Raw genomic sequence first — 27,478 nt, forward strand, 5'->3', positions numbered from 1 at the left:
CCTCGACCCTCACTATGGGCAGTTTTTCAATCAGCAGTTTTCAACACAATATCAGAACATTTTCCATTTGATTTTGCTGAAAGTAGCCAGGCAATCGGAACCTAAACCATTTTGCCGCATATCCAGTTGCAATGGGAAATCAAAAGTCATCTTTCACTATTTGACAATCATATTAAATATAAACATTTTCCATTCATAGGTAGAAGTTGATATTATACTTCAATACAAGTGAAAAATAATCCTACTATATTTGCCAGTGTGAATGAACTGACGCTTATCAGATGCCAAAAGGTCTTTCTTTCTGGCAGAGGAACCTGCACGTATGTTGTTTTACCTAAAAGGCTTCACACGTGTGTATTTTAAAGTAAATGTAAATGTAAATGTAAGTAAACGACACTGTAAAGGGGTGATTCAAAGTTAAGAATCCACTGATATCCTTGATCTGTCTTACCCTCAGAGCAGTCCTCTCCAATGAAGCCCTCATCACAGACACATACTCCATTCTCACACTGCCCTTGGTTCTGGCAGTCTCCCGGGCAGGTCAGTATGGAGCAGTCCAGTCCGGTGAAACCCTCATAACACACACAGTTGCCATCAATGCAGTAACCTCTGTCTAGACAGTTCTTGGGACATGTCTTCTCACTGCAGTCCTCACCGGTGAAACCTTTATGACAAACACATTGACCGTTCACGCAGTGGCCACGGTCCAGGCAGTCATTCGGGCAGGTCAGCTCACTGCAGTCTTTACCTGTGAAGCCAGCGAAGCACAGACACTTGCCGTCAATGCATTCTCCACGTCCCATGCAGTCTTTTGGACAGGTCTTGATGCTGCAGTCATCCCCAGAGTATCCCTTGTCACATATGCACTGTCCGTCAATGCAGTGACCCCGGTCTTGGCAATTGTTGAGGCAGGACAATTCGCTACAGTCTTCGCCTTGGTATCCATTATCACATACACACTCTCCGTTGATGCACTGGCCCCTGTTGCTGCAGTTGTCAGGGCATGAAAGGATGGAACAATCGTCACCCTCAAATCCTGGATCACAGATGCACTTTCCATTAAAGCAATGACCTCTCTCGTTGCAATTTGTAGGACAGGTGAGCTTTGAGCAGTCCTCTCCACTGTAGCCAGTCTGGCACACACACTGCCCATTCACACATGTGCCACGATTGTTACAGTTGCCCGGACAGGTGAGATTGCCGCAGTCTTCCCCAGTGTAGCCCTCTTCACAGTAGCAGGTGCCGTTGATACAGCGTCCACGGTCATAGCAGTCATTTGGACAGATGAGTTCGGAGCAGTCGAACCCGGTCCATGGCTCATCACAAACACACTCATCCTCTACGCATCGTCCCCGGCCCAGACAGTTGTTGAGGCAGTTGGTCTGGGAGCAGTCCACACCGAGGAAGCCCTCCTCACAGAGGCAGGAGCCATCAATACAGTGGCCATAGTCACCGCAGTCCAGCAGGCAGAGCTCAATAGCACAGTCATCCCCACCAAAGCCCTCAAAGCATTCACATTTGCCATCCACACAGCGGCCCTGGTCCTGGCAGTCATTGGGGCATTCAGGTTCGGTGCAGTTGGGGCCCTTCCATCCGGGTTCACAAGCACAGCTGCAGGTGTCAGTGCTCCAGTTCCCATGACCATTACAGTAGGGCTTTGTGGACAAATCACCTAGAGCCAAGAATGGGAAAGAAAGTATTTTAAAAATATTCCAATATAGGAAGACTTAACACAATATCACAAATCATTCAGTAAAACAGCGTGTACATGCACAGGGTCTGGCCTCATGTCCTAGATCAGCATCAAGCACTTTAACAAGCAGCAAAACAGAACAGAATACCAAGGGAAGAACAGTCCCTTTAATCAAACATGAGAATTAGATCTGAATGAGAAAAGCTGGTCATTCAAACTGGGTGAATTCATATGATTTAGTGAAGACATGGTACTGGTCTCAGTCTTAGCTGCACTTTGTGAATTAGGTTTGTAACTGATAGGTGTTTATTTACAGGCCAACATCAGGTGTTTGACAGGTTTTAACCAATGTGTTATTGCCACCCCCTTTTTGAAATACGTTTGAAATATGTTTTGGACTTATTTCTTCAATTCCAAGTGGTCCCAAAGCCGTTCCAGCCATCTCATTTAAGAGGTTAGTGTGATATATGTGTTCAAAGGATTTCATAAAAACTGAAATGTTGCTTGATAAGAAAAATTATTCCTCACCCATGGTGTAAAGACAGAAAACTTTGAGATGGGTATAATATACAGAATATGACAAGTGCAAAAGGAACGTAGACCTTGTGAGATTACAATGAAAGTTTAGCCACTGTAGCCATTAAACATTAAAAGTGTTGTATTTTGACAAATCAGACGATGGGTCCTTTAACGACAAAATCCTAATTTTGAGAATAATGTAATCGTTTAAAAAAAATTCAAATGTCTATAAACAATTATAATGGCTACATATTTACTGTGTTGGATCAATTATCTCAAGGAACATTTATGTTTTGCATGCTTTTTTTCACAATGAATAATTAAATTGTTGGGAGATAAATCTATGAACTTGTGAATGCTTAGAAAAGGGGATGGCAACAGTATAAAGTACAAGCAATTTGTGGTTAATGGTCTGAAAGATGCAAAGCCATTGCTGTTTGTGTTTTCTATCTCTCCTAGTGTATCTCTGACCCCAGAGCTGCAGGACCCAAACCCGTCATTATTATTGCTATTATTAATATTAATATTAATATCATCACTAATAATAACAACAACATAATTGTATTTTTTAATTATAAGTATCAGTCTGGTAGAGATTACAGCGGCGGTTGTACAACTGTCCTCTCTCTCTCTTCTCTCCTACTGTCTCGCCTCCCACCCTCTTTCTGCCCACCTCTCCTCTCTTCCTCCACTCTCTCTCCTCACCCCAACCGGTCGAGACAGATGACCGCCCACAACTGAGTCTGGTTCTGTCAGAGATTTCTTCCTGTTAAAAGGGAGTTTTTTCTCTCCACCGTCGCCAAGTGCTTTGCTCATTGTGGGATTTGTTGGGTTTTCCCTGTAATATTGTAATATTGACCTCACTATGTAAAGTGCCTTGAGACAATGTATGTTGTGATATGGTGCTATACAAATAAAATTGAATTGAATTGAATTGAATTGCTATGGCCACATGAAAACATTGCCAGGGGCGGCTTTTAAAATTGTGCTATATTTGTTCCCTCTTCTTGAAATCCATATTCATGTCCTTTCATGCTCAAACATGATTCACTGGAAGCACTTTACATCTCACTTGAGTTGACCATATGCATAGTGAACAGTAAACTCACTGGCATTAGAACGCATTAATTACTATACAACGCATACAGTTAAAATTATACCTGTAACTTGAGCTCCACAGCATCCTGTCCCACTACTGCACTGCTCCCTCACACTAGACAGCTCAGACTCTAGCATCTCCAGCCTGTTCAGGATATCCTTGATGTCTGGCAGCTGGTTATTACAACCACATGCCTGCTTGGGGATGTTGATGCGGTGGGTGAAAACAATCTGATTGTCGCCATCCACCGTGTGCTCCATGTGCTCCGTGTTCTGCATTTCCATCGGGCCGCTCTTGTGTTTAAGTTGTGTGCCTTCAGGCGAGTCGAGGTCCACGGAGCATAGGGACGTGGAGGGCACGTTGATGTTGTAGACGTGGTTGAACACCACTGGTTGGTCAGGATGGGGCAGGGTGAGGTTCTCCGAGGTTTTCCCGGGCATCAGGGCCTCTCTGCGGTGGCGGATGACCCTCACCAGGCCGGCTGTGGAGAGCTGGAGGAGCAGGGCCACAGTCACGCAGCCTAAAACAAAGCCTTTCATCCACATGATGACACCCTGGCACTGCGGCTTCTGGTGAAGTGGCAGCTGGATAATAGTCTATTCAGGTATCAAAGTGGTGTTCTTGTCTTGAGTCCTAGAATAAGGAAGATTTTTGTTTACTTTTTTATTAGTTTTATTTCTTTGTCACATAGATTATAACCATGAATTCACAGAATCTTGTTGGTTTCTTCACTTTTCTAGTTTGCCCCTTTGGGACAAATCAAACTGACAGACATACATCCACAACAGGGATCATAGCTGGAGTGAAATAATACAATATCCCACTAAAAATCAATTAACCTTCTTCTGTTGCCCCTAACAAAAGACCACCTCCAATCCTGTTGTTGCCTCTGACCCATTTTAGCCCCTCTGCTCCCAGTTGAGTAGACACACCCCTAGTGGATGACACTGGGGCATTCTTCACACAATTCCTCTGATTACCAAGAGCTACAATTCTGCACGGACGGCATGTGACCTTGGCGATTTGAAGCTTTCTCTTTTGGATCATGTTGAGACAGGCCACCACAAACAACACCTGCATGGTGGGGAGCTCCTCTTTACTCCACAGTTCAGACCACAACTCAAGCTGACAGACTAATGCCAGTGTACACCATCTGTGTTTGCGCAGACCTTTGTAATGCACAAGGTTCCCAGCAACCTGCAAAGTGGCAGGTCAGCACTGCTCCCCACTGGGTTTTCTTCTAGTATACTGTAACATGATTCTTATTGCGTAACCTTCTGAGACATGATCTTTTAAAAGGTCTGGTGGAAAAAATGTGCTGAGCTTGTGGAATAGGAACAAACCTTCAAACCAGATGTTTGAACTTGCTGTTTGATCTTTTATGTTAAATTAAATATACAGGTTGGTTCAAAGTATGCCCAGGCTGCATTTGAGTCTGAGTCTTGTCTTACATCTAACATTGTATTTATGAAAAAGAGGACTGATTCTTAAAGTGTGTTCTTTGAGATAGATTTACATTAATTCATATGCAATAAAGCCCTGGACTGTCAGTACTTGAACCAAAACAGAGAATAGAATTATGAATAGAGATTCCATGCCTGTTTTTGAAATTTAAGTCTGTCTCAGGCTGAGTATAAATAATTGCACCTCTTTTCCCACCTTGACAAAGATGCTGAAGGATCATGTCCTACCTCTGATAAAACCAGTGAGTAAGCTTGGCAGCTCTAAAGGGTAATAGCAGCTCTTAGCAGCACTCGTGAAAATGTCTGTATAAGCAGATATGAAAATGCATGACTGCAGGCATACATAGCATATTCCAACCCTGGTGTATGAAGGGTTTAATTTCCTTCGCTTCAACTGACCTAGTCACATTGATGAGTGAAACACAGGGCACTCTTTGCTGGGCAATGTTCATGTGCGCAGGAACAGTAGGGGGTCTGTCAGTCAGCAGGTAATATTCCAGGAAGAGATGCTTGGGGTCCTCATCCCAGGCTGATGTGTGATTAGGCAGGCACACAGATAAGCTCAGCTTTGAGGGATCCCATGGCTTCAACACGCCTACCATCACCAGCCCCCCTGATTAGACAGGAAGGGATGGGTAGACTGTAAAAGTGCTAATGTAGCTTACTGATGGGAGCGCAAGGATCTGGGCCCTCAGGGATATGAAAGAGACCCCCCTCCACTCAACTGCTAACACACTATGTCACACTGACAAGGCCACATGCACGCACGCAAACACACACACACACCGACATAGTCACACCGCTGTGCCCAAGCATCACAAACCAGGGATTAAAAAGCAGAAAATTGCTTTGAGTTGCTGTTAAGGTTTTAGTTTTGGGCGAATGGTTGGCTTTTCCACTTTGAAGGGTGGCTGCTTTCCACATGGACCTCGGAGCGAGGCAGCTTTGAGAGACCAAACCAGGCTTTGTCTGAGAATCTGTGGCTCTGGCAAAACTTAGCTTCACTCAGAAATTGATTAAGAAGAGAAAATTCCACTGAGTTTAAGAAATAGTTTGATTTGGCCTTTTCACCCCTGAGCTGCCATCTACTAATCTTTAATTTGAAGCACAACAAGCACAATAAGAGAATCTGAGTGTGACCATGAGAAACACAGAGCTGATCCCTCTGTTTGGACTTCCTTCATGGACACCCTGTGGCCATGGCATTATGCTAATGCAGCTGGTTGTTGGCACCGCAGACACAGGCTTGATACAATCTGACTGCTGCTTCTTTGTAATTCCCTCACTTGGTTTTGCTCTATAGTTAGCTTCTCAAACAGCAACAAAGCTTGTTGCCTGCCTTGTGGTCAAATGTGAGGAGAATTTTACCAGGGCAAACCTGCTGGTGCAACATATCTACATTATCCCTAAATATGTGCAAAGGGAAACACTTTTTAAACCAATGTTTCATACCTCACACAGTGAGAGCTGTATTTTTTTTATAGTCTCGAGGACATTAATCATGCTTCACAAACAGAATGAGTCAACAAGTTTTGATTTTAAAAAACAAACAAGATCACAGTCATAGATAAAAGAAACCCATGCTGTGCAGCCTGAAGAAGTATGTTCCAGCATGGCCACTGGTCATTAACAGAGGAAAACGTGAAGATGTGGTGTGTTAAATGTGTGTGAACAAATGAGCAATGCTATATTTTTTTTCTGGTGAGGACAATCACATTAAAACAAGCATTTAAAATCATCATATCAATGCAAATTATGTGTGCAACACGCACCTATGAATGCATGCCAGTGGTATGCACAAATGTTAACGAAAGGCAATATTCCTTCATGTGTACAGTCCAAATGAAACAATGACATCCAAAGAGTCTTTATATAAGTCTTGGCTCTCATACATCCCTGATTTTCCCATTAGGTGTAACGCAAAAAAAATGCTGCACCTCTTAACCGGTTCCAGTGGCAGTAACTCCCTCCATTCTTGCAGGAATGTCAATTGCTTTCCAACATGTCCCTAGATGTTGCTTCTTTTTTTGCCCTGCCATGTTGTGTCAGTCTAAAACCATAATCCTTGAGTAAAAAGGGAGAATGTATTTATTTCACATAAAGGAGGACCAAGAAGATCAAGATAAGAGTAAAGCCAGGACAGTCCAGTCAGCACAAATCCCCATAAGCTACTGGATACCTTCAGTCCAACATGGCATGCAAGGATCTTTCGCATTATAGTGGTCTATCACTTAGCATTGATCTTGTTTCCCTTTGTACAGTCCTTTGACATATTGAAATAAATAAACCCTGGATGGATGATTACTTTTCCAGTGTTATTCTTTTCCTCCTACTGTCTCTTGTATTTTTCGACATGAGTTTTACTTTCAAGAAAGTGGAAGATTGATGATCAGACTCTGTCTGGGGAGGATTGCATATGCATAACTCATAGCATTTCTTTCAAATTCAGCCAGGACCCCATGCTAGCAACTGAACCGTCACTGTATAGTACACTTTTGCTGAGACTCATGTGGTAAGTCCAAGAAATGAAAACCATCACTCAGCAAGTGTTCGCTTAATTCTCCAGCTGTTTTAAAATAAAAATGTAATTTGTTTTGGCACAAAGAAAATGATGTACCTTACTGCATGCAACAGTAAGGTTTTGTAAGTTATTCAAAAATAGACCAACATGGAGATCAAGCAGTCAAGGCTTTTTCCGAAATGGAAAGAAAGGTTTGCGATCAGTTGACAGTGTGAACAGACACCGCAGCATACGTCTGAAAACAAACAAACTGAATAATGAAGCAGCATGCCCCACTTGGTGTGCAAAAGCTGTAAATATTCAATGACCAGAACTACAACTCAAGTCCCAGGACTGCATGTTAAACAGGTCTGATGAGATTCACAGGGTCCTTTTACATTTCTGAAGAATTTATCAAGCTTAGTTTTGTAGGTCGCCCATGACAAAAACTCAGCTTGCCTTCTATGGTACAGAATCCAAATCTGGGTCGCTGCTATAATGACTGAATGAAGAGTAATTGTCTGGTGCTCTTTTCACCTTGAGGTACTGTCACACTGTAAAAGGGGGAAATGACCAGGAAATGGGCCTCAGTCACAGACCCTCACTTGCACATCAAGAATCATAAAAATAAGCTCTTTTTTTGCACCTTAAAGAGCTTCAAATTCACAATCTGTTGAAAGAACATATTTATCATAATTAACTTGCCTGTACGGTGAAAGAAACCCAACACATACAGTATGGTCTGAGTCGGAGCAGGTGAATATTGATTTGGATTGTGTATCTCCACCTAGGTCAAAGAGATAGCGAGTTGCTGAGGACAGCACAATGGCTGTGAGTTATAATCCTCAAACACAGGAATGCATTTCCAAGAAGTGCAGCTTGAGTTTACTGCTCGATGCATGATCAATGGTACAATTGTTGCCGCTTCTGAGAAAGGTCTTTCAAATTTTATCACCTCATTCTGCCGTAGACACATAATTTTTCTCTTTCTGCCTTTTATGACCGATGTGGCCATCGTTGAGGTCAACTACACAAACTATACTGCTCGCTTCAAAGGCCCAAGAGTGTTAGAAAAAAACAGGCTGAATAGCCATCAGTTGCAACTCATTTAATTGAAGGAGGGAGCAGGTAGGATAGGAGCGGAGTGCAAGATTTAGTTCAACTACAGCATGGCAGCTATGTGGTCAGGCCATGACTTTAAGACACGGCTCATTGGCAGAACAGTCTCCCCTCAGTCTGCATCTCCGGAAAATCTTTCAGCTTCTGTCTTGCTTGACAGATGCATGTTTCAAAGGCAGGATAGGCTCAGCAGGTCAGCACACACTGAAATAAACACTAAGAATTCTGTCATTTCTCTCATTTTCGGTAATGTAACCAGCTTGTCCTTCGACTTTGCTGTTGCTGTGCACTCACACAGCTTCCGTCTGTTGCATGTGTCACTTGTTTGCTAACATGTTGTAATTGAATAGATTAGTCCTTGCCCTTCATTTCTGATATGTTACACAGTAAACTTTAATCAAATAATTGTAATTGTAATTGTAAATAATTTCCACATTTATAATTTGTAGCAGCACCTAAACACGTCATCTACAGCTACTTTTGAGACAACATATTGTTCATCTGCTCTCAAGTGGCCAAAATCTATTATTGACATTTTTCAGTTCTTATTATATTATGGCTAATTCATGAAATTAGAAATATTTAAAAATATTTTCAATATTTCTGTAGATTTTTTCCCCACTTATTTCAAGAAAATGACTTGTAAAATGTAGACTTCAATGACAAAATTGAGAATTCATATTTTACTCTAAGAATTACTTAGGAATTCCTAATGGAATTATAAGATTATCTTTGCTGATGTCCTGATGACACTTTAAGATAGCAAGGCTTATGTTGTTATACTGATGAGTTTAAATTTGGCAATGACATAAATTAGATGAATGCAGTTATTATACTGAACCTTTGACAAATGTTTCCCTCAGTCCCTTTGCTCTGAAGATTAAAATCGTTCTATCCCCACTCATACAAAAAAACCCACCTGAAGGCAGTGATGTGAAATCAATAACGTATATTAATATTTTGACTGAAACTATCTGTTATCATTATTTCCCATGTGGCAAACCGAAATAAATCGAGGAATACACTGGTTTTCAGGCTAGACAAGGAAACTGGTTTCATTAAACCGAAGCTACGCTCATTGGCTCTCCGCTGTGACCCCACTGGATCTGATGACACAGATTACGGGGGAGTGATGGGGGTAAGTCTGTTCATGGTTGATAAGGCGAAGGGGAGTCTGGATCTGAGATACTGGCAGAAACAATTTATCTGGGTACTCAGAGAGAGTACCCAGATAAATTGCCAAGGCTGAGCCCTGTCATGCTCACAGAACTGCCAGGGTGATTTGGAGCCAGAATTGAAATGTCTGACTGATATTTTACCAAAAAACTCCAACCAAAACCAATTTCTGAATTTGACACTCAGATATGGAGACAATGAATACTGAGCGAATGACAATGCTCGTTGGGTCAGTTGCACAGCAGACAGTCAAATCTCAATACAGTTTTTTTGTCTCACGCCTCACCGCAAACCCATCAATATTCTTTATGGCTCTTCCCCTGCGGTGCCTCCCTCTTGCGCTGCTGTTCTCACTGGGTCCAGATGGAGAGGTTAGACGCTAGTCATTGTTCATGAGTTTTTTGACATGCTGGGTACCGGTGGCCTACTGTTTATTAGCCTAACCCCTGTGTGGTGTAGAGGCTTGGTAGCCTTTGCAACGCATCCACCTGCTGTTTTCTCCAGAAACTTGTAAGTTCATAGGCTTCTGTTCTGCCTACTTCCTCTTCGCATTTACACTACACTGCAATTACTATAAAAATCAGATTGGCCCTGGCTGCTGTCTGTGTCGTAACACTACACAGAGGTATTGATGTCAACTTATGGGACTCGTCTAAACTTACTGTGTAACTAACACCTTCCTTCCCAGGTAATGAGCTGTAAGGTGAAAGCACAGTCTCAATACAATCTCAAAAGACCGTTGGCTGGTTTATATTGCATGATTGTAATTTCTTGTGAGCTTTTGAACCTGTAATTGCCACCAGTGTATTGTATTAAGTGGCACCAACAGCAGACATAACATAAAGGAGAGTGGAAGTTTATCACAATGTGTCAGTTGACCTACAGACTTAAAGATACCACTGAGAAACATACGTAGTGACCCAGAAGTGTCTAGATTTTTATTTTTTATGTACCAAAGAAATAAAAGATAGCACATTCCCCCATTTATATTTGGTTGGTCCTATACATTTGAGTTGTAGAGGGACTAGAATGGTGAATTCAGACATTGAAAGGAGAATGCTGAGTTTGAGTTTGGTGTTTTCAAGGCTTATAAAGGTTGCATATTACAGCATTTTACATTTGAGGTTTATTGGTTACTTCCATTCAAACTGGGTAGAAACGATTCCCCCCCCCCCTCTGCACTAGAAATGGAAGCATGCATGTTGGCTGTGATATCCAGACATCTGTTTGTCCTTGTCTGTGATGAAAGCCTCAAGCATGTTCCATGGCCAAATTGGGACTGCCTTCCATTCACACATTTGTATGAGCCTAATGACCCAAATCCCCAGGGTTGTCTCTTCATTGGCTTCCCCATTTTTACCTTTTTTACCAATTTAAATTATCTGCCCCTCTCAAAAGGGCCCCCATCATGCTCCAAGAACATTATAGGTCATGCATTCCAATGTGCAAGTTACTGGTGGAGGTAAAGTATTCAAAGAAGTACCTACCACATGTGTTCATCTATTGACTGCCCCAATGGAGGGCAGGGCAATACAAAAGCATCCCGCATCCTACAGCTCCAAGACTTCCACTCCTTTTCCATCACACATTAGCATCGGATGAGCATTAAAAACCATCTGTGATGCTTAAAAGACTGGATTTCATTGAGGGGGGTCTTTGTTCTGTGGTGATGGCTAATCTGACCGTGGGGGCTGGGACACAGGAAAATACTTTTGTGGAGAAAATACACTCACTCATGCAAAGAGTACTTTAATCATTTATTTAAACAATAAACAAGTGGATAATAGAAAGCATGCTACTCTGTGATCCAATCCTTCAAGTTCAGTCAAGAATCTTAGAATTAGAGAAAACAGGATTTGTCTTCCATAATTGGTTGAGATTAATTTAATTCACTAACTAAGTATACATGATTGGAAAAAAGTTACATCTCTTCTTATGAAATGAGTGATATTCCAAATATGGTTAATTTCCTTCCGGAAATGGTAGCATATGCTGTATTCTCGTAGATCTGTGAGGCTGTACTTATTCACAAAACAACCATTGTTCTTAGCAAATTGAACATGTCAGAGTGTTAACATGTGAGAATTTGCCCAAATGAAAAGTTACTGTTGGGGCTGATGGGAATGCCATCCTCCAGAGAACCATTAAAATATTGACTATAACTATAAAGGGTACACTCTCCTCTCTTAACAATAGATACTCAGTTTTACTGTGCTATATGTGCCAATAGCTTTACTGCATTCACATACTGAGAACCATCTGGACCACAGGTGGGCATCACTACTAAGCAACACAGTCCAGGTGAAATTGTCCAAAGCTGGACCTATACATTATGTCAAACCTGGTTATATTTCGGTGAAGACCACAACATCTGCAGCTAGTATGACATTTCAGCAGAAACCAGCACAAAAGGGACAACAGCAATGTGAGTCTAGATCAACCTGAATCAATGATGACATTTGTTCAGTCTAACTAAAATATCTCTGCATCTCCCCGGAGTCTTGCTCAGCATGGGTCATCATGAATACCCACAATTAATGTTTGCTTTCAATCACCAGTGGAGGGGCTAAGTGGGGTTAAAGACAGTCACCCTCTCAGGGAGCTTTGCAGGGCACGGAGCCTTGGGAGCTTACAGCTGTCCAAACAAAGGCCAGTTTCCCACTCATCGTTATGCCGAGTGTCACTATCAGTGGCTACTCATATGTGCAGCCAAAGCATCATGAAACGTTAATGCACTAAGCCTGCACTGCTGCCTAGGATCAAATAGCACGCCCATTAGCAGAAATCTATGCTTATGTGAGCAGAAAACTATGCTTGACATTTCTGTAAAACGTTAAGGTGTGAAAATTAATTAGAATTGAACAAGAGATTTCAGAGTGACCGACATGTCTGCAGTGAATCTGACATTAAAGCCAGGCTTATTCATTGTGTCTGCATCTCCTCATCATACACAAATACCACCCAGCAAATACTGCCCTGGTATCCTGCGGGTCTCCTCTGCCACAGCCCTGCTCATGGCTCCATACACACCCGCTCCTCCCTCTCCACAGTGACTCACCCATTTTCCTCCCAACTTCCCACTAACCTTCTCACTTTACGATGTACAGAGTTATCATGACGACACAAGCTTCCTCAGTTAGTTTCAGGGAAATACAGTGTAAATCTATGACATCTGCAATGAATTCTGATTAAGCCTGCTAAAGAACCACTGACCCACATTTAAGAATTGTATTAGCTTCCAGCTGAGATTTTTGGAATCTCAATACATTTCTGTTCACCCTGGCAAGAGCAGGACTGGAGGCTGGAAACTTCAAAGCACAAAGACTATGTACATTTTCAAAGCAGAAATTACAGAGAAAAATATTGAAAACATAAGCAGTGACGACAACAGACAAAGTTTCAAGGCTGCAAGGTAATTTTTGATGAATTTTGCTTTGTGGCTGAAACTTCTGAGTTAAATTAGGGATTATGTCAGTACTGTATCTGAGTAATATCAGTTATGACTCTTTTCTATTTGCTACTAAGGCCACTGTTCACTCAGACTTGCTTTAATTCTTAAAACTGTTCAATCTAAAATCAAACACAGTGATGGACAGTAAAAAATAGAAGCAATTGACAATAATCAATACTATGCTGTTGAATAATATTGAGTGTTTATCTTTCTCTTTATCTTGTCTCCCAGTGGGACCCAACTGACAAACAAAATGAAGCCGGTCTGGAGATCGGAGACTGGGAGGCACATGGAGATGAGCAGACAGTGAGTGTGTGTGTGTGTGTGTGTGTGTGTTTGGTGCAGACACACGCACGTGTTGGTGTGGCGGTTAGTTTACAGCAATGTATATTCTCGAGATCTGGGAGAGGAACCAACCAGCGGCATCTAGAGCAGCTGTCTGTCTCCTGGGTTACACAAGCCTACTGTCTGACTGCTGGCAACCATAAAGTGTACAGCTGGACCTATACAGGCAAACACGCACACGCACGCGCGCACACACACACACACACACACACACACACACACACACTTATAGACACACAAACTCTCCACTGCAAACCCATCAGCTCAAATGCAAGCATAATAATTCAGTAGATCATCGCAGACATCCATCTCTGAAGACATTAGTCTTTTTTCAACTGCCCTGGTAATAAATGGAAAATAGCCAGCGAGAGGGAAAGACTTTGACAGTAAAACCTTATTGGCACCGAGGTGCATGCAGTAAAGACCAAAATTAAGGCAGTCTCAGAAGTCCTCTCTTGTAAAACATGGGGATAAATTACAGAAGCTGTATTTATTTGCTGAGTACCCATACTCTTCACTGGAGTGAGGATATGGGAGTTTTAGTATTACTATCAATACATTTGCCCAGAAACAGTCAATTAATTGACAAAACCAATGATTTCAACATCAGTTGAAATATATTTCAATAATTGTTCAATGAATAAACAAATAGAAATTAACCTAAACAATGCTAATGGAAACAATCATTAGTTGCCACCCTGCATCACATTTCATGAAACAGAAAATAATTGCCCTCAGAAAGTTTTAACACCAACTTGTAAAAGTGTGTTTGTGTGTGTGTGTTTTGTGAGTGTGTGTGTGTGTGTGTGTGTGTGTGTGTGTTCGGGTGGGGGGGGGGGGGGGGGGGGGGGGGGTGGTTGAAGTTCTAAATTTGTCAAGCTGTGCAATTCAGTTTTCTTATTCATCTCATATTAGCTAAAGCAATCAGCCATTTCACTCTGCTCCCCATTCAAACACATCCATTCCACGCAGGTAAAGAAGGTGACTTACCTCACACACAACGCGCACAGCCTCTCCACTGATTGGAAAACCTAAGCAGTAGCAGTGTTGAAGAGAGCCTTATCAGGCAGCCCTGGCAAATGTTCTCACCAGTCTGTATCTCTCATGGTGCTGACAGCTCTGTCATCTTCCCTCCTCTCTCTCTGCTCTCTTTGAATGTTTACTCGAGTCTACCTAGAGAGCCGGCTGATGTTCAGCCAGTAAGGAGAGAGAAAGAGGGTGAGGGTGAGAGAGGAAGATAGAGAGATGGAGAGCGACAGGGAGAGAAGGAGTGAGAGAATTCCCTTTCTCTTAAACAGTAGACCCTCTGCGGTCAGACTCCACTCCCACCTACTGCTCTCTTAAATGCCCCCCACCCATTCTCCCTCTCCACAGCATTGTGACTGAAAGCAAAGGAGCTGAAGAAACAGGATGCCTCAAGGCTGAAATGAGGGAGAAAGAGTGACTGGGAGAAAGACATGGGGTGGGGGGTTGGGGTTGGACCATTAGCTGCAAATTGCTGTAGCCAAGCCAATGTAAAGCAAGATATATAGTTAGTTAGTTAGTTAGATAGATAGATAAATAGATAGATAATTAAGATGGATGGTACAATACATCAAATAGGCAATGACAGCTTGATAGATGATGGCTGGTTTGCTATTGCTGATGTGATTTGGTGTTTGATTATTTTTTAAAATTTAAGCTATACATTTTTACAACCTGGCTCTTTGCAAGCAGATCTAGTAACTATTAAGTTCCACTGAAATGTGTTCATTTTGCACATTTGTAGTTTTAAAAGATGTCCCTTGTATCTTACCAAGATCAATGGCCATTGAATGGGAATACTGATTCCATTAGACTAAAATAATTTGCACCCCCGACCAGACATGAGTGCTGGATCAGTTTCTAGGAACTGACAAGACCTCTATAATGCAGGTACCAAGAGTTTTATGTTTTAACCACTGGGGGCAGCAAACAGTTAACACTTTTTACAGCATAGGTAAAGTTAGCACGGCCCAAGATGATATATCAGTGGTCTTGTTATATTTTTTTTCCTGATGGTCTCTAAATCACAGAATAATTGCCATGACCTGTGCAGTTCTATAGGTGATCTCGAAATGTGTTGCCAACATAATTTCTCTTTGGTGGTGTATCCATGTTTACAATTTTGGCCTGAAAGGAACCATGTCACAGAACTTATCACAAAAGTAGTTTGGTCAGAGAAAGCCAAAACATGTAATGACAAGCTTTTTGTCAAGAGACACGGCATCAGGCCTGACAAGGCTATCACCCAGTTGTATATACCCCAATCAGGCAGTGCTAACTTTAATATGATCATAATCCCATTTCATGATGTCATCTATACCATACAAAATTAATATTAATCTCAATAAACTGTACATTGTTCTAATTAATAAGGCATTATGATACAATGTGATGTAACTTTCTGAAGTCAGAGTGATGTCATGACATAATTCCTACCATATGTTCATAAATTATTATTTGATCTACAGTATATAAGCTTTGACTCCTGTCTATAGTGCTGTGGGAGGCAGAGATACCTAAACAAAATGCATTTTTGAACAATGCATGACATAACATTACTAATCATATGATAGCATTTATTTATTCGGGAATAATTCTCCAATCAATATAAGGTTTTGATTGTCTCAAAACAGTGAAACAGGCGGAAGAAAATTACAAAGTTTCCAAGTTTCCGTATAGGCAATAATCATGTCACTTTTCCTGAAAAGGAAAACACTTGTATATTTGCTATTGCTCCTGTTGTATGACTGGCGTAACTCCTGTTATGAATTGGGCAGTGCGTGGAGTGTGCGCGGTGTGGTGTGTGTACGTGCTAGTAGTGAAACAGAGAAAAAGAGCGGAGCATCTAGAAGTCTGGAGTAAAATTGCAAAAATCTATTTTATTGAATCGCAATACTTGTAGAATCGCAATAAATCAGAATCGCAATACAAATCGAAGCGGCACCCAAGTCCCATGATACAATCGAATCAGGACAAAAGCATATCATCCCAGCCCTACTGATCACCAAGTAATATTCTCACCATGTATGGTGAAAATGTGTCCATGCCTTGTTGAGTTATTTTGGAGGGTCAAAAACATTACCCTGCTTCTGGCTAAGCTGGTGAACAGGGTAATGAAAACTGTAGCAATGCAGTTAGAGAGAGAAAATGGTGAATGGTGAGAGCTGACAAAATGTTTGCCACAAATAGTATAAAATCCTTTTTTCTATAGTATAGAAAACCCAGGAACAAAGAGCTCAGAAGGATCCTGCTCCACACAGCGCCCATCCAGCCAGAGGAAAAACATGCAAGTGCAGAGAAATGCGCATCAAACGATCGACCATGAGAGCCTGTGTGGAGGATGGTGTGACTCTCATTAATTCAGAATATGACCCCTTAGACTGATCATACTGGGCTTTGCTGGTGGTGATGACAGTGAGGAAAAATAAAGATCTCCACGTGCGGGTTTTCGTACTTTCTTGCTTGAATAAGCTTCTCAGTAAACCTATGATTTGTTGACCAAACTTGTGCTAATGGTACAAACATATATTTGTTTTCTTCATTTACTGTATGCAAAACAGCCTTTGAGAACAAACAACACAACGTATTTTTTCAGCTTCAAATTCCCCACATGTTGATAAAGATTGCTGGTATATGAGTGAAGATCCATACCGAACACCAGTGGGGTGTGTGTGCTGAGTGTTTTCGTCTAGGCTGAGTGGAGCTTTTCTCAGCAGGGGAAATGATCCTCATCTTGTTGCTGAGAGCTGTTAGCCAGTCAGGCAGAAAAGATCCTATCTAATCCTATATACAGCACAATGGCACATATGAAGCATGGCTATCGGGTGATAAAAAGCAAATTCAATGACTTGAGGGCCCCTAAATTCATTTCATCCCGGGTCCCCAGGGAGAGGGAGAAAATCTATACAGTCCAGGGGAAAATATCTTTTTTAATGACTTCTGGCTGTAATGATATAATTTAGATGAGATGATGGGTTGAAAGCTGTGCTATGTATAGCACCTGTTTTAAATGACTGTAAATGTAGATTTCCCGCATCTCTCCATCTGTTCCTTTTCTCACCTTCCTGTCACACCCTCTCTCTCTCTCGTTCTCTCTCCTTCTTTCACAGCATCCCGAGGCTTTGCAGAGAATTGCTGTGGGAGCTCTCCACCTTCTAGTATGCAAAGTCGTACCTGTTCACTGACTTTCAGAGCAAGTGAACTGAGCGGGCTTGATTTCCCAGATGACACCGCATATGTGCATCCTCGCCTGTCATCCAATCTCTGCCGCTCCGGAAACAAACGTCTGTTTGAAGGAGCACAACAATGTTCAGTTTTATTTGCTGTCATTTAACATATATAGAGATGGAAAAAGCAACAATAACACGTGAGGGAGAACAACTAGCTGAATTTTACAACGACAAAAAAATCCCAGACTGCAAAAAGACAGGCTGTTTTTTAGAAACAGGTTTCCACCACAAAACCTATGTGAAATTTAATTTATGAGCTGTAACGTGCTATGGAATTAATGAAAAAACAACACACAGTAACTTGATTCTGTAAGTGATTTCATAGTGGGTGACCCACTGCTGGAAACTTAATCTAGAGGCAGCAAGAGGAACAGTGAAGGGAAGGTTGCATCAAGCTTATATTAAGGTCTTTTTGCCACTGTATAATTGATGCCATCTAACTTGAAGGAAAGAGAAGTTACTGTGGGAAGTGACACACGTTCTGTCAATGACAGTGAGACCTAATTATACTATGGAGCCCCTGCAGCCATGGAGGATGTCAAAGAGGGCAGCAATAAGGAAGCCGATGGAGAAGACACACTACCTGCCATGGGTGTGTGTGGGGTTCCAGGTGACCTGGAAAGACCTGTTTCCCTCATTAAAAATGAATCATAAGGTAATAAGGGCCCCTCGCTCCCATTCCTCCCCTCCCACCCAATGCCTGTCTTTCATCCATTATGCAGGACCAAGGTGGGACGGTGTGGGTTAAGTCCCCAGGGAGGGTCACTTGGACAGAGACTCAGCCTACCTCCTCTTCCCCAAACTATTGAAGCCCTTGCCTCAGTGATGCAATAATGACACAATATCACAGTGATGGTAAGAATCATACTGGTGATGAGCACAGAGGTAGGGAGTCCAAGCAGAAGCAGCCATCAGCGATAAGCCTGGGGCCATACTAAGATAAACAAGGGAGAAACACCTGGTAGACTCTCTCACTGGAGAAATTGGAGAATCCGACAGCTGGCAAGTGTCCTGGTTATGAAAGAATAGCTGAAATACACATATTTGCTTTCGTTCTATAGAGTGAGGAACAAGTGGATCTTAACAGACTTCTGGTGAACACGTGGCGAGAGTGAATTCTAATGTTGCTCTGTCTTCTGGATGTGTAAATAGACAACAGTTTGCTGAAATTGTCATAGGGTGAGAAGATGTCTGCCTCAAAAGTTTAACAACATAATAGTTTGCACAAATTTTGTGCATGAGAAGCTTTATTTATACTGTACGTGTTATCTAGCTGAAGGGAAAATAAAGGCAGAGGAGTTGCTGTTACAAACCACACACAGTCACAACTGCTTTACCCGTCTGTATAAATGGGCAATAAAGGTTTTCTACACAGTGTCAGGACCTCGTATTTTTTTGCTGCGGTCCCTGACCTCTGACCCTATAACAATTCTCCTCCCCACCTTTTGTGTTGCTATTGGCACCCTGTTCCCTCAGACTACATTCGACAACTGCTTCGGTCATACAAGCTGACAGTGAACATACTCTTACTCTGGATCTATGTGATACCCAAGACACTTACTGTAATGCATGACGACATAGACTATATTCACCTTTTTTCAGACTTTTACATCCACACACAACTCTATATTTGAGGTTGAATGAGAATTATTTCAAGCGACTTATTTACGTTTCAACAAGCAATGACAACAACACTTGTATTATTAAAATTCAAAAGATAGATAGATAGATAGATGTACTTTATTGATCGAAAACTGGGAAATTTTTGTTACAGAATATGAATCAGTCACTCCAAACACCTTACAAAATATGAAAAATATAAGAAACACAAAACTATAAAAGAATAAGGAATATACTTATTCTAAACTACTCCAAGTGGTATAGTATAACTGGGGTTTGAACAATTGGTCATTAGAGAAATGAAGGGAAAGTAGCTGTCCTGTCCATTGCTTGAATGTGTCTGGCAGGAGCTGGGGGACATCCAGAGTGATGTCATGACATAATTCCTACCATATGTTCATAAATTATTATTTGATCTACAGTATATAAGCTTTGACTCCTGTCTATAGTGCTGTGGGAGGCAGAGATACCTAAACAAAATGCATTTTTGAACAATGCATGACATAACATTACTAATCATATGATAGCATTTATTTATTCGGGAATAATTCTCCAATCAATATAAGGTTTTGATTGTCTCAAAACAGTGAAACAGGCGGAAGAAAATTACGAAGTTTCCAAGTTTCCGTATAGGCAATAATCATGTCACTTTTCCTGAAAAGGAAAACACTTGTATATTTGCTATTGCTCCTGTTGTATGACTGGCGTAACTCCTGTTGTGAATTGGGCAGTGCGTGGAGTGTGCGCGGTGTGGTGTGTGTACGTGCTAGTAGTGAAACAGAGAAAAAGAGCGGAGCATCTAGAAGTCTGGAGTAAAATTGCAAAAATCTATTTTATTGAATCGCAATACTTGTAGAATCACAATAAATCAGAATCGCAATACAAATCGAAGCGGCACCCAAGTCCCATGATACAATCAAATCAGGACAAAAGCATATCATCCCAGCCCTACTGATCACCAAGTAATATTCTCACCATGTATGGTGAAAATGTGTCCATGCCTTGTTGAGTTATTTTGGAGGGGCAAAAACAGTACCCTGCTTCTGGCTAAGCTGGTGAACAGGGTAATGAAAACTGTAGCAATGCAGTTAGAGAGAGAAAATGGTGAATGGTGAGAGCTGCATGAGAAGCTTTATTTATACTGTACGTGTTATCTAGCTGAAGGGAAAATAAAGGCAGAGGAGTTGCTGTTACAAACCACACACAGTCACAACTGCTGCACCCGTCTGTATAAATGGGCAATAAAGGTTTTCTACACAGTGTCAGGACCTCGTATTTTTTTGCTGCGGCCCCTGACCTCTGACCCTATAACAATTCTCCTCCCCACCTTTTGTGTTGCTATTGGCACCCTGTTCCCTCAGACTACATTCGACAACTGCTTCGGTCATACAAGCTGACAGTGCACATACTCTTACTCTTGATCCATGTGATACCCAAGACACTTACTGTAATGCATGACGACATAGACTATATGCACCTTTTTTCAGACTTTTACATCCACACACAACTCTATATTTGAGGTTGAATGAGAATTATTTCAAGCGACTTATTTACGTTTCAACAAGCAATGACAACAACACTTGTATTATTAAAATTCAAAAGATGGATAGATAGATAGATAGATAGATAGATGTACTTTATTGATCCTTTACTGTCCCCTACTTTACTGTCCATTGCTTGAATGTGTCTGGCAGGAGCTGGGGGACCTCCTGGGTGAAGTTAACCATTGAGATCTGACCCTCACAGAGCAGTGACAGGGAGAAAGTAATGCCACACAATCCCTCTGGGATACCGAAGTGAGCCCAGGTTACAAGACTCATCTTTCAGCTCCTCATGCAGGGTTAAACGATACCAAGAGAAACTCTAAAATGAAGGTGGACCGGCTGGAAGAGATAGTACACTGCACTGCACCATACTGTTGGAAAATAAAGACTACTTTCAGACTTTAAAATTGGAGGTAGTCAACCATTTATCAAGGAGGGGTTGCCAAATTTTCAAAAAAGTAGTATGCTTGTTTGCCATCTTGCATCCCAATCTCTCCATTTGTAGTTTATTTCCCAGGTCTCTGAGCCATTGCTGAAACGAAGGACTAGCATTGGATATCCAGCCTTGTAAAATAAAGCGTTTTTGCCAGCAATGTGCATAGGGAATTGCTTGCCCTAGGTACTTTTCAATAGATCGATTTTTAACTACTGAACCAAAGATGGCCAGAAGCGGGTCTGGAGCTATAGTTCTATTGAATGCTTCAGTTATATAGTCGAATACAAGGTGCCAGAAAGAGTCTAATTTAGGGCAGGACCAAAACTGATGGGTAAGTGTCCCGGTCTCTGAACAAAATCTTTTTGACCACTATTAGAAACCGTACGGGTTCTGTATCGAAGGTGAATAACAATAGAGGTTCTATATTTCAAGGTGAATTTGTGATTTTATGCTATATCAATAAAACTGACTTGACTTGTTGCTGATCCCCCTTCTACAGTGGAATTATGTTTTCAGAACTGGATGTTTACATCATAGTATCATATATTTTTTACTTTAACTGAGGAGATAGAAATGTCCACAAATGCTACAAGGAGCTGCCAGTAAACCACATGTCTTCTTCCTACACCATATGCCAGGGGTATTCAATTCAAATTCAGGGAGGTCCAGTTGGAGAAATTTACCTCAAGCAAAGGTCCAGAACCATAATGTCATAATGTATAACTTGCGTTATGATTCAGTGCCATATTAAGGTATGCTGGGTGCCTAATTATCAACAACTGACTGTCAAATTTAATAAAGAAAAAGGCCTGCGTTTCAATAACATTTCAACAATGTTAATTTCCAATTTTCATATTGAACTGGAGGAATTATTAATAACAAGTACTCTAATAATGTTCTCTTCTCGCTTAAAGTAAAATAAAACAAAACATACAGCTTTAAAAATGAGCATTTTAGCTGTCTCAGAACACAAAACACGGGTGGAGAAAACAGGACACGGAAATAATAATATTCTTTCAACATCAGTGAGTGTGTGCAGGGTGCAATTTGGGAAAAAAGCAGAGGGGGGATCACTCAATCAAGTGTCACAGGGTGGCTTCGAACCCGTAACCACTGGCATGGGAGAAAGGCACACTGCCAAGGGAGCTCAAACTTGTGAGGGCTAGCATTAGCCGCTAGCAAGGCTGTCAACGTGTCCGCGAGTTAGGTCTACTCACACTGTACAGCACAGCACTTGACTATCTGAACCACTGCTACACATGCACAACAAAACAACGAGCGACAGGGAGAGTTGGCTGCAGAAGTGAAATTGCGATCTGTCAGCGCCTTCAAGTTTAAAGAGAAGTCACGCTGTTACGGAGAGTAAGGGGGTTGGTCCCGGAGCGAGACAGCGCTTTAGCTCTGAAAAAAGTGAAACTTGTCCCCTGCTTCACGACTATGCTGGATGCCAAGCAGGAAAAGATCAACACCAGTGTAGTGACGGCTAACACTCCACCAGTAAAATGGAAACGGCTCGTCAACATTTGCTAATTCTCAATGATGTATCAGTTGTGGGTCCTGGCCCAGATAGGACGAAATCTGGGTCCGGATCCGAACAGCGGTCCGACTATTAGTGATCCCTGCCATATGCATTACATGTCAGTGTAGCAGAGGTGTGCTGATTCAAAAGAAATTTCAACTGGCTCCATATTTCTCACTTGACATCATTAATGTTGAGTGTCAGCAGAAGCAGAGAAGTGCAGGAATCCATCAGTGTGGCAAGTCAGAAAAGTTTAATTATTAAATTCATAAGTGATGAGTGGGATGAGACATGGCTAGTGTGGACGGAGATTTTACAATAGTAGTTTTTTTTAAATGGCTTATTATTTCCCTTTCATTAAGTTTGTAATTTCCCGCGGGCAGACATTGAGACTGTTGCCATGCCTGACTTCACTGGAAATTAATACATTGCAGTTTCCTCTCACATTACATTGATATGAAACAGGGCAGTATCACGAAAAGGCCACACTGTGGTGTTATTTATTTGTTGTTGGTGGTGGTTACTTTGATACGAACATAATTTTGTATGAGCAGGCACTATCTTTAGGAGATAATGGTTGTCTCATTTTAAAAACCTTATGTTTTCAGCCTATAATTCTGCAGAGACCCCATTACTGCAAGAAACACATCAATGCAAGAAACATCAGCCCACACCATTTTTTTTTGTACTTATATATAACAGTATGGATATATGCTAGTACATGGTCCTTATCTCTCAGTGCATGGGATCCCTATTGAACAGTATGGAAGAACCCACCCGTTGCCTCCTAACTGAAACCAAGGTCATATTTAACATAAAACAGGTGCGACAGATAAGCAGCCACTGTATATGTCAGCCTTTATTGCCTTGTAGATAAACATTTCTGGAAGTATCTAGTATTCCTACAAGCCTATAAACCCTAGAGTAATATGGCTTACGGTTTAAATGTGATGTGATTTGTGCCGCAAAGCATGTCAGAAGTGTGAGCTGCAGGATTCAACCTGACAACAAGGATCCAGAGTTGATATTTTACTATGAGGAGGAAGTTGCACCACTGCAAAAATAATTAAAATTCCTGTATCTTGACTCCTCAACATACTCACACAGAGCTCGCTCACTCATAACTGTTTCCTGTGGTGAACCTGGAGGCTGAATGCACCGCAGCCTAAGAAAACACATGCAAATAGACAAAACACATGTAGATAGAGAAAATTGATTTTTTTTTGTGTATGTAAAAGGTCTGTGTTCTGCTGTGATTGAGTTTATCTAGTTTCTGAAACTGGCATTTCCCTGCTTTACAGTGCTTTGCCTGTTTTAGGTTCAACAAATTGTCCTTGTTGATTTAATCTAAGTAAAGTTTATTGTTGCTTTAGATCCATTTTAGAAATCTATCCCCACTGACTAAGGTGGAAAACTGTTGCAGTTCAGCTGTCTCTCAGTAGATATAGTTTCAATTACTTTCTCACCAGGTGTTTTGAATACCTAACTAATTTTGGGGGAGTGGTAAGAACTTGTGCAGAAAAGCCAGCATTTGTTTGAAGCGGCAGCTTAAGTGGCAGATGAAGCCTCCTCGTGGGAGGACAAGTGGGAGCGAAGTTTCTTTTGATTTTGACTTTTCTTTCATGTATCATGTGTGTATTTTCCATTCCTGCATGCTACTCTCCTCATAGATACTTTAGACCATGTACCTGTTCACTACAGCACCATAATCTTATCTACCTTCTAGCACCTTGTCACAGGGGGACTGTGGCACTGCCAGTCTGCCACCCGCAAGGCCGAGTTCATCTCTGGCTACGTATCCCCGCTGTCCCTGGACTTCCTTGCTCTCACTCAGCACAGCAGTAACCGGGGTATGGTCTTACCCTGGATAAGTGAATAACCGGGTTATGCCAGTTCTCCCCGTATACATGAGTGGGGAAGAAAGGGAAGAATGACGGGGGTAACTCTACCTCCGGTACAGTAGGTTGCGCTCTGCCAACGTACAACTGGTCGGAATAAGGCTTTTCTTCCGGTTGAACTTTGTCAAAATCACAACAATAGGTTGGAAAGCGGGGAGAACATGGATGACTTTTCAGCACTGTACAATTCTTACATTCTCTATGCCTCGTACAGGCAAGATGTACCCTATCTGTCATTTTTAATGGTGATGTTAGAAGGTAGTAGAAGACGCTGTCTGGTTTTGCAAACTTTAACGAGATCTCTACTTCGTAGCTCCACCTTGTTCCATCGCTACTACCACGGGCCTCTCGGACATGCTGGATGTGGGTCAGGAGCAAAGGCTGGTGGGAGAGGGTGGTTTTAAAATAATTTTCTGACAAGATATGCGGGATGATGGAATGAGTTTTGAAACCCCAGGAAGAGACTGTAAGAGCGCCAATTCTGTTGCAGATGAGGGTCACCATTTTACTGTACAAGCTCGCCAGTTGCGCAGAATATAGGGTCATCGCTAACCAGTTTGGTGTTCATAAGTCCACCGTCAAGAATTTTTTTTTCTACACGTTCTGCAAGGGAATGGTTTCCCCGGTTATGCGTGACCTTATCAAGGCACCCACCGCAGAGGAGGCCTGTGCTATAGCACACCGGTTCGAGCAGAAACACCACATTCCCCAAACGTGCTTCTGATGTGGTTAATCTGTAAAATGTCATTAGTGTTTGCCATGTGTTTATAATATTTCTTGTAGGTTTTGGAACATTAACTGCATGATGCCAGGGTGTGCTCATGATGCAAATGTGCTGAAGCAGTCGGCTTTGTTTGCCCAAGCACATCTCCTACCAAAAGTGAGATATTGTGATTCCTGCATCACTACACCCAACTGACCGTTTTAGTTAATGTTCACTTACACATGATATTAAAATACAAAGCGAAAGGCAGGGAAGGGAAGCACAAATCCAAAGGGAAGGGCTGGAAATGGAAGCACAAATACAAAGCGAAAAAGCTGGAGCTACAGGAAAGGGTCGCAAGATTAAAAAAGGAATTCAAATGGGAGAAAGAGGAAGGGGAAATTCAAGGCGCCATAGCAGCTGCAGCTGACAGACTCAGGAGTCCATGAAGCACATGAAAGGGTTGGCACCTCATATCAAAGCAGTTGCGGAACGAACAGCTACTTGGCTCCCAGACGTCAACCTCTGCCCCCTCAGAACATACCCGTGTTCCAGGGAGAACAACCACCGAACCCTCAGAACGTTCCCCGGTTCCGAAGAGAACCACCAAACCCTCTTGGCGAAGTCTACTAAGGGATGGCCCCATGAGATAATAGCAAACTGTTTATTGCTTGATCCCGAGGAAGGCTATCATCAAGCATGGAGTCCTCGGGAAAAACATTTTGGGGATCCCATGAACATCGTAGACGATTATTTGGAAAAGGCATTAGGTTGGCCTGTGATAAACTCAGACAACGGAAAGGGTCTCCAGTTCTTCGGCCTCTATCTCTCAGTATGCTGTAGTGCTATGAAGAACATGGAGTTCATGGATACGTTTAACAACGCGCGTAACATACAAGATATCGCCCAGAGCTCCCGTGCGAGCTGAAGGAAGAGTGGCATACAGAGGCCCACAATATCAAGATTTATGAAAGACGCAGAGTTAAGCTCCATGACCTTGTGGACTTTGTTGACAGAAAGGCCGATAAAGCCGTGGACTCAATACATGGCAAGGGAAGGAACGCTGGCCTGAGGAGACAAGCTAGAGGCCCGGTGGACGAGAGGCTGCAAAGGAAAGGCAATGACAAGAGAGGCATTATCAATGGCGCAACTGTCGTCATTGACCAAACAGCGAGTCCCAGATCAAAGCCAGAAACAAGGGACATGGTGATGAATCAGGGGGTAAATTTCAAAGGAGAGTCGCGCACAAGCGACGTGGGGCCATCAGGCCCAACGACCTGCAGAGCAACAAATACCAAAAACAGCGGAAAGATCTTGGGAATAGTACCAGTCCAAGTCAAGAGCAACAAAAGCCAATAGATAACAACTACTTGCGGTTTCATAGACTCCGGCAGTACCTCTTGTTTCTTTACAGAGGACCTGATGAAAGAGCTTAATATCACAGGCAGAAAGACACCTATCTCGCCGCTGACCGTAAAGACCAAGGAGGAATGGAGGTGGGCCGATACTCAAATAGTATCTGGCTTGGAAGTGAGTAGCCTAGGCGCAAACAATTTCCTGGGGCTCCCAGATACATATTCCCAGAAAATAATTCCTGCAACCAAAGATAACATTCCATCACAGGAGGAACTGGTTGGGCGGTCCTACCTGCAGCAGGTACAACTACAAAAAATAGATGCAGGGATAGGTCTGCATATTGGGAGGAACGGACACAAGGCCATTGAACCCCAGCGGTTCATCGCCAGTGGGGGGAAAATGTTGGCCACAGCTCAGCATGCGGGCTAATACAGGTTTCAGCGAACCAGGTACAAGTTACCAGACTGGAGGAACTCTGGAGACAGCAGGTCACGGCGACTTCCCTGAGTACAAGAAGGATGAGAAACTGGAAATGTACAGAGAGGACGACAATTCCTCGAGATAGCCTCAGAGTCAGCTACACTTGTAAAAGGAGATTACAGCATTGATCTGCCACTGAGGAACAAGGACGGGAAGATGGCCAACAATAGAAAGGTGGCAGAGCAACGAGCGCTGAACCTTAGGCGTAAGCTGGAGAAGAATCCAAAAGAAAACCTCAGCCGTGCAGACAGTAGAGTGCGGTACCTACCACAACCACTACCGGGTTTACCACCCTACAAAGAAA

At 42.2% G+C, this 27,478-nt stretch overlaps 1 protein-coding gene and 1 long non-coding RNA gene across 5 annotated transcripts in view; both read right to left on the reverse strand.

The window, feature by feature from the left end:
• The window catches only part of tncb (tenascin Cb), a 52,383-nt gene extending 37,356 nt beyond the window's left edge, over positions 1–15,027 (reverse strand). The window contains exons 1-4 of one of the 4 annotated variants that reach the window (XM_035640281.2): positions 14,356–15,027; positions 3,373–3,944; positions 749–1,672; positions 452–664 (exon numbers count right to left, since the gene is read on the reverse strand). In XM_035640281.2, the coding sequence (XP_035496174.1) occupies positions 452–664; positions 749–1,672; positions 3,373–3,856 (1,621 nt within the window). In that variant the 5' untranslated portion in view covers positions 3,857–3,944; positions 14,356–15,027. Of the gene's footprint in view, positions 1–451; positions 1,673–3,372; positions 3,945–14,355 lie in introns of all 4 variants that reach the window. The other 3 variants (XM_035640279.2, XM_035640282.2, XM_035640283.2) reach the window with 3 other exon arrangements.
• A 5,024-nt stretch (positions 15,028–20,051) lies between these two features.
• Positions 20,052–27,444, reverse strand: LOC118314115. The gene is made up of 2 exons (XR_004794597.2): positions 24,687–27,444; positions 20,052–24,600 (listed from the first exon to the last, which is right to left on the reverse strand). It is a non-coding gene; the product is annotated as an uncharacterized LOC118314115 (long non-coding RNA).
• Positions 27,445–27,478: the final 34 nt, after the last annotated feature.

Source organism: Scophthalmus maximus, chromosome 19 (assembly GCF_022379125.1).
Source record: "Scophthalmus maximus strain ysfricsl-2021 chromosome 19, ASM2237912v1, whole genome shotgun sequence".
In the NCBI taxonomy this organism is placed as follows: Eukaryota; Metazoa; Chordata; class Actinopteri; order Pleuronectiformes; family Scophthalmidae; genus Scophthalmus; species Scophthalmus maximus.